The sequence below is a fragment of the Stenella coeruleoalba genome (genome assembly GCF_951394435.1).
Source record: "Stenella coeruleoalba genome assembly, chromosome: 6".
Lineage (NCBI taxonomy): Eukaryota > Metazoa > Chordata > Mammalia > Artiodactyla > Delphinidae > Stenella > Stenella coeruleoalba.
This window is the reverse complement of record NC_137151.1, coordinates 73,654,615-73,662,869: the sequence shown is the minus strand read 5'-3', so window position 1 is coordinate 73,662,869 and position 8,255 is coordinate 73,654,615. Positions and strand designations below refer to the sequence as shown.

Here is an 8,255-nt window from a genome sequence, read left to right as displayed (position 1 = left end):
CCCAAAACAAAAATACCGTGAAGGCTATAAATGGAAATTATCCTATGATACCAACTTTCTAATTCTAACCTTTCTGTCCCATTGTTTTATACCAAGTGCTTTTAAACTTATGTTTGTTTTTTATTTATTTATTTTTGGCTGCATTGAATCTTCGTTTCTGCACACAGGCTTTCTCTAGTTGTGGTGAGGGGGCGCTATTGGGCCTAATCAAGCAGAGGGCTCAGAAGAGCCCGACAAGTTTGATCAAGGAGAGACTTTTTGTCACAGATAATGCCAAACTGTTTACCAAAGTAATCGTACCAATTTGTTTTTCAACTAGTATGAGAGTTTCAGTTGCTTTTCATCCTCACCAAAGCTTACTATTAGCAATTTGAAGATTTTGAATACTTCAAGTATACCTAGTGCTATCTCATGGTGGTTTTTTTTTAAAACACTAAATGGATTGAATCACTTTTATTTATTTATTTTTGGCTGCGTTGGGTCTTCGTTGCTGCACTCGGGCTTTCTCTACTTGCGGTGTGCGGGGGCTACTCTTCCTTGAGGTGTGCAGGCTTTGCATTGCAGTGGCTTCTCCTGTTGCAGAGCACAGGCTCTAGGCGTGTGGGCTTCAGTAGTTGTGGCACGCGGGCTCAGTAGTTGTGGCTCGCAGCCCCTAGAGTGCAGGCTCAGTAGTTGTAGCGCACGGGCTTAGTTGCTACGCGGCATGTGGGAGCTTCCCAGACCAGGGCTCGAACCCGCGTCCCCTGCATTGGCAGGTGGATTCTTAACCACTGCACCACCAGGGAAGTCCCTAAACTTATGTTTTAAAAAATTATAGGGCTTCCCTGGTGGCGCAGTGGTCGAGAGTCCGCCTGCCGATGCAGGGGACACGGGTTCGTGCCCCGGTCCGGGAAGATCCCACATGCCGCGGAGCGGCTGGGCCCGTGAGCCATGGCCGCTGAGCCTGCGTGTCCGGAGCCTGTGCTCCGCAACGGGAGAGGCCACAACAGTGAGAGGCCCGCGTGCCGAAAAAAAAAAAAAAATTATAGATGATGGTAAATGAACACGGAGATTTACTCAAATTCTAATCACATTTAAATAGTTTAAAAGATAAAATATTAATCCTTCCACATACATATAGTATACAACTATTTCGTATTTACGTAATTGCCTAATGACTTCATAGGCATATGCCTAGTAGTGACTGCTGTACTATTTGATTTCTGGAACTTTAACATAGTATTTTTGTAATAATTTTAAAATGGTGTATAGTAAATAATTTAGGTTGCTTGTGTATAAAAAAATTTCAGATGTCTTACAGAGTAGATGCAAAAGGTCTCACGGAACTAAATACGTTAAATGGTTTAAACATTTTCAAAGGAGAAAAGAAATAAACATGTCCCAGCTGCCTTAACTTTAAAATGACTGTAGTGAGTTTTTATAAAGACAAAGCTGGCGAGCACATATATGTGTACATCACAAAATGGCAGCCCATTACCACTATCAGTCATCTTTAATTGTGTACACAAAACCCCACACTGAGCTCAGTGTGCTTTTAATTTGATACCACAATTAAACATTTAGGATTACATTAAATTATTAACACATTTTTCTCATTTTACCAGACCTAGGGCAACAGTTAAAGCACCATAAAGTTGCCACTTGTATACTCTTGTCATTCTTAGATCTTGAATTAAAAGCCAACTAAAAATAAAATTGATATCTAGAAAATTTCTATGTAAAATGAGACTAAATCCCAAAATATACTTCTAAAGTGACTGGCAGATTTTATGAAGGAATATCTATATTCTGAATTTTATATTTAAACCTTTTCCAATATAAACATTATTAATCCTCATGACAATTTATGAGGTAGACACTATTATCATCTCCACGTTATAGATGGGAAAAATGATGCCCAGACAGGTTAATTTCTTGTTCCCCTCCCTCTTTAATTTGCTACAACTCATCAAAGCAAACCTAGATAATTTTGGAAAGGTGTGTGGCACAGTTGCACCTAAAGCACCAGCAAGATACATTGACTTTCCATTTTATTTCATTCTCTTGTGCCAAACATCAAAACAAGGAACTGCATGAAGTCTCACATACTTCTGCCCATCAGCAGAGCACTGAAAGCACCCATAAACCGTCTCCCTTTTAAAGCTCCCCATGCCACAGAGTATGCAAGGTCCTTTTGGAATGCTGTGATTAAGTAAATTAACTCGGATATGAGTCCCTTCTTTGAGTGAAATATCACTCATGCTGAGAGATTTGTCATAATAGTCAGAAAAAAGATCATCTAAGTAAAGCTGTGAACGAGAAATGGCATCCATCACTCTTCTATCTAAAAGGACAAAAAAAGAAATGTGTTAAAAGTCAAATAAAAAATGTATAGCCAAACTGCAATTATAACTATGTGTGAATCTAAACCATCAGTCATGAAATTTGGCTTTTAAATTTAAATTCTTAAGACAGTATTACTGAAGAGATAACCTCAAGTATTAATCTGAGAAGCAAAAAATCTTCAGCGGACATACTTCTTTCAAATAGTATATTTCTCAATCTGTAGAGCAGTGCAAATGTTGCCGTTTCTTCCATTTCAAATCCTCCTTTTGACACTGAAGTGACACAAAGGTCTATAAAAAAAAATTTTAGAAGATGTTATAATTTGAACAACTCATATATATATATTTTTTGCGGTACGCGGGCCTCTCACCGTTGTGGCCTCTCCCGTTGTGGGGTGCTCCGGACGCGCAGGCTCAGCAGCCATGGCTCACGGGCCCAGCCGCTCCGTGGCATGTGGGATCTTCCCAGACCGGGGCACGAACCCGTGTGCCCTGCATCGGCAGGCGGAGCAGGCGGACTCTCAACCACTGCGCCACCAGGGAAGCCCAAACAACTCATGTTTTATTGGGAGTTTTAATTGTGGTTGAATTCTGGTATGTGCCATTCATTTTATTTTTTTAAGTTAAATTTTACATATCTTTAGAAAAGGTAACATTTACATGGTACGAAATTCAAAGAGTACAAAAAGAGGATACGGTGACAAATAAGTCTCTACGTTGACCCCAGCCTCAGTTTTATACCCCGGGGTAACTACTGTTGTGTGTACTTCCAGAAATACTCCATATATTTTACATGCATAAAGAATATGTATATATGTATGTAAGTATGTATATATATAAAATTGTTTAGGCTCAAATAGATACACATTTCTTTAAAATATCATAGAGATTATTCCATGTCAGGATCTTCAGTGCTACATAATTCCTAATGGCTTCACAGTATTCTATTGTGTGCATGCACCATTATTCAACTAGCTGCTGATAATACACCTTAAGGTTATTTCCAATCTTTTGCTATTATGAGCTGACTATCCTTATACCCACATCATTTCATATATGTATATCTATAGGATAAATTCCTAAAAGTGTAAATAAGGCTAAAATATATGTAATTTAAAATTTTGATGGACATATCAGTTCTATCAGTTTACACTTCTAGTGATCAATATTATTGTAAAAACCTACACCCTTGGACTTCCCTGGTGGTCCAGTGGTAAAGAATCCGCCTTGCAACACAGGGGACACAGGTTTGATCCCTGGTCAAGGAACTAAGATCCCACATGCTGCGGGGCAACTAAGCCCACGAGCCACAACTACTGAGCTCGCGCACCTCAACTAGAGAGCCTGCGTGCGGCAAACTCTAGTTGCCCATGCACTCTGGAACCCGAGCGCCACGTGCCCTGGAGCCTGCATGCCACAACTAGAGAAGAGAAAACCCGCAGGCCACAACTAGAGAGAAGCCCGCGTGCTGACACGAAGAGCCTGCGCGCCACAACGAAAGATCTCGCGTGCCCCAACGAAGATCCCGCATGCCTCAACGAAGATCCCACATGCTGCAACCAAGACCCGATGCGGCCAAAAGAATAAATAAATACATCTTTTTTTACAAAAAAAACCTACACCCTTTAGTGTCCCAGATAGAATTTAATTAGTATGATTTGTTTCTGGACTCCCTATTCCCTCCTCCGACAGAACTGCAGAAACAAAAACAGGTCTAAAAATGTTCATAAATCACCATGGCTAAGGGGCTCCCTTGCCTATTCCTTTGGGCTACACCTAGACTTGAGCTGGCTGGTCTAATAATCTTAAAACCCGTGAAATGTAGAAATTTAAACTGAGCTGCACTGCAGTATTATATAAGGTGACAATTTGGGGGAATTATTTGTAACTTTAAGGTTTTAGGGAAAGTCCGGAGTTGGGGGAGCTGGGTCTATGAAAGGAAAACCGTAAGAAAGGTTGTCTTTGGGTACCCTAGTTCGGATGCCTTGACACCTTCAACATCTTACTGTCTACCTACTCTATTTGCCATCATCAAAAGCTACCTATTAGACGATAATTTTTTATTTTCCCATATAAGTCAAGGAAATACTGTCAGTGGATTGTGTTCTCACTCTTAGCTATAATTGTAAGTGGGTGGTGGGAAGACTACAGCCTTCCCCAAGAAACAGGGATGAGGTGATGAGTAAGTAAGGACTGGAGGGTCTTTCCCAGTTACTTCACCCAAACATAATATTGACAGTACTTGAGAGCAGCACTCTTCTATTATTAGACACTCAGAAAGAGACAGAGATTCTCATTAAATCCTTCTTTAAAAATATAATCATTTTGGTGTTTCATGCAAATCACTCACCAAAGGCACCATCCAAGTAAATGAAGAGTTCGAAAACACTGTAAGCTATGGTTGTGTGTGCTGGAAAAACAATAGCTTTGTCCCTTCCCCTGGTATTCTGTTCATCCATAAAATGAAACTATATTAAATAAATTAAATAACATGGTTAAGGAGCACAACACATAAGGATATATTTTTGGAGAAACAAAACATTCCCTACAATCCTACCAAAAACAAACATCCCCACCCCTACAAGCAAAGAATGCTCCTACTTGAATTCAACTGTTTCTAGCAGAGATCCAAATTAATGGTCCATCGGAGACTTGTGATCTATATTAGGAAATACCTCTCACTACTTTCTCAGTTACTTTGTATCAGAGCCAATGATTAGTGCTACCACATGGGTAATGCTCTCTGGCATAGAAACGTTTTTCTTTCAACTGTAAACCAACTGCCTTTAAGTGCTACAGTTGTTTTTAGCCTATTCTGTCCACTGTTCCAAAGCAATTACCAACAATTAAGTAAATATTTCACTCAGTTCATGCCCCCAAAATGATCCAATGTTAAACAATTTGGTGGGCACCTAAATGTAGCCACTGAACAGAACCTTCATTTGCAAAGATTTGAAACGATTATCATTGTACCCTATCTTTCTAATAATTCATTTTAATAAAACAAATCAAGTCATTATTATGCGTCATTATTAGGTGAATGACAAGGACAAATAATACCATAATTGAGCTAAAAATTAAACACAAATAGCTTTCAACATTTTGTGTGTGTGTGTGTGTTACGCGGGCCTCTCACTGTTGTGGCCTCTCCCGTTGTAGAGCACAGGCTCCGGACGCACAGGCTCAGTGGCCATGGCTCACGGGCGTAGGCTCAGTGGCCATGGCTCACGGGCCCAGCCGCTCCGCGGCATGTGGGATCTTCCCAGACTGGGGCACAAACCCGTGTCCCCTGCATTGGCAGGTGGACTCTCAACCACTGCGCCACCAGGGAAGCCCCTCTTTCAATATTTTTTAAAGAACTTAACATTGAATGAAGCATGTTTGGCCATTAACAATATTATTTTAGAAAAATTAATTTAATATAAAAATATAAACTCAACTTTTTAAAATTCAAGTAAAAACTGTATCACTTAAAAATAAAATCAAAGAACTCAACATAACCACTCAATTTGTATTCTTAAAACAGCATAATAGTAATATGAGGGACTCCATTGTACACATTATTTCACAAGGATTAGTGTTTTCTAACATTATTTTACATGTTTATAATTCAAATTTTCTTGGATTTTTTTTCATATTCTAAAACAAAACCATTGGTGTGCAAAATCCTATATACAATTGCAGCTTTTTAACCTCAACATTTGACAAAATACACAAGGCTCATTAGAAACTGAATACTTAAAAAATTCCCATTGCAGCTTTTTAGTAAGAGAAGTCTAATGAGTCTAATGGTTTACCCTCATGGATTCCCCACGAATTCCAGCGTGCACAGACAGTGAGCACTGTCGTGTGGTTCGGATGCTTTCCATGACCACACACAATACTGCCTTTCTGCTCCTCCTTGACTGACGTATCAAACTGTGGTCAAAATTAATTTTTCTAAAATCAAGAAGACAGACATTCACAAGAATCTGTAACATCTAACTATGTATAATCAAGTACATTTTTTGATTATCATGTGTTACTATTCACGATCCACCTTAATTAAAAGTAAATCAAGGCAGTCCTAATACAAATCAGAAGGTGTGCTCAAAAGAAATTTAATAATCTGCCTCTCCTTCCTATTTTGTTAAAACATGCATACTATAGGAATCTGTTGGAGGAGACTCTCTTAGTGTATTTGCTGCAAGCAGATTCTTGAAGTCTTGTAATCTTATAATTTAGCAAATGCGGCAGAGCCAAAGTGATTTTGCAGAGCAATTAAATATTTTTTAAACCAAATGATTCCAGATATCTACACTTATCCAAAGCTTGGACATATTACTAATTTGCAGTATTTCAAATAAATCAAACAAATTACTCTAATAAAATATAACCCGAATGTTTTAAGCACTCTTTGTAATGAAGTTTATATAATTAAAATATTTAATAAAAACATGGAAGTATTATACTGACCGTGTAGTAATTTCCTTGAGTAATGTTGATACTTCCACTTCATGTTTGGTTACTACACCAAATGAAGCTTTTACTGCAACTGAATCTGATCCAGTAACGTTAATCCCAACGTCATTCACAATATGGTTGCCTCGCCTTCCATAAAGTGAAACGTCTGATTCATCTTCATAATTCAGTAACTGATAAGATGAAACACCTTTAAGAAAAGGAAATCAATATTTTAAATGTCTTGAATTCATCTAATGTAAATATGTATAGTAGCACATTAATTTACCATTTAAGACTTGATTACCCAAATGTTGAGAATGGCAACATCTTAAACCAAGATTAAAAAGAGCAATTCAGGGCTTCCCTGGTGGCGCAGTGGTTGAGAGTCCGCCTGCCGATGCAGGGGACACGGGTTCGTGCCCCGATCCGGGAGGATCCCACATGCCGCGGAGCGGCTGGGCCCGTTTGCCATGGCCGCTGAGCCTGCGCGTCCGGAGCCTGTGCTCCGCAACGGGAGAGGCCGCAACAGTGAGAGGCCCGCGTACAGCAAAAAAGAAAACAAAAAGAGCAATTCAATTAATCTGACAACAAGAAAAATAAATATCTAGAGTACTTTAAATGAACTCAAATTCTCATTCAGCCAACAGCATACTTAAGCATCAAGATCCACTGGCTAGCTGAAAGAAAAACAAGTGTTTATAAGAAAAATTTGTTAAAATGTTAATATTAGCCTGTTAATACATTTCAGCTTACCAACTGTAGTAACTGAATCAAAAAATAAATACAAATTACTTTCATCACATTTAACCATGTGAGATAGGCAAGACTGAATAATACCCCTATTTTATAGATGAAGAAATATACTATTATGTCATATTCTAAGTTGATTTGGTTAAAACAATTTATAAAATAACTGAAATTAAATTATACAATAAATAATCTTATAAAATACATTTGAAATTATTCAACCAATAAGAGATTTGATACTATAAAAACGTTAGGCATTGTTAACAATATTATTACTGTCACAGTAATAAGAGTTGCTTTTATCAATGAAAATACATAAATATTATGAACATAGGTAGCACAGACAACCTATGTTTAGATTACCAATAATATAACTGAATGAGTAGTCACTCCCAAACAGACATTTAAACTTACCAGCTGAAATTTCTCTGTCTCCTAGAAGAATATCTTTCAGCGTAAAGGGTGTTGAAGTAAATTTATATCTAGGAAACAGAAAACATCTCTTCTTTTTTACCACCAGACTTAGAGGTTGGTATTTGTCAGCCTCACTGAGGCTTGGAACGGGAACTAATCTCCCTCCATCTCCAACTTGTTTGACAAAGCTCTTGGTAGCCGCAGCAAACATATTAATACAGTATTAAAACGTCATGAACTGCAACCCTCAGATAACAAATCCATGTTTTCAAAAAAAATCAGGCATAAAACTAAGTCTTGCTTGATTTTAAATATAATTATACACGT

At 38.2% G+C, this 8,255-nt stretch overlaps 1 protein-coding gene across 2 annotated transcripts; it reads right to left on the bottom strand.

Annotated features, from left to right (window-relative positions):
- Window positions 1-2,030: 2,030 nt before the first annotated feature.
- Window positions 2,031-8,172, bottom strand: PJVK (pejvakin; the record flags this gene model as incomplete). Of its 2 annotated transcripts, XM_079924035.1 has the most annotated exons (6): window positions 7,929-8,172; window positions 6,780-6,975; window positions 6,122-6,263; window positions 4,675-4,792; window positions 2,517-2,615; window positions 2,031-2,323 (listed from the first exon to the last, which is right to left on the bottom strand). In XM_079924035.1, exons 1-6 carry the CDS (start codon window positions 8,137-8,139, stop codon window positions 2,031-2,033), a joined length of 1,059 nt encoding a protein of 352 aa, XP_079780161.1. In that variant the 5' UTR covers window positions 8,140-8,172. The 2 variants fall into 2 exon arrangements, with proteins under 2 accessions (XP_079780161.1, XP_079780160.1); XM_079924034.1 differs by lacking the exon at window positions 2,517-2,615.
- Between the last annotated feature and the right edge of the window lie 83 nt (window positions 8,173-8,255).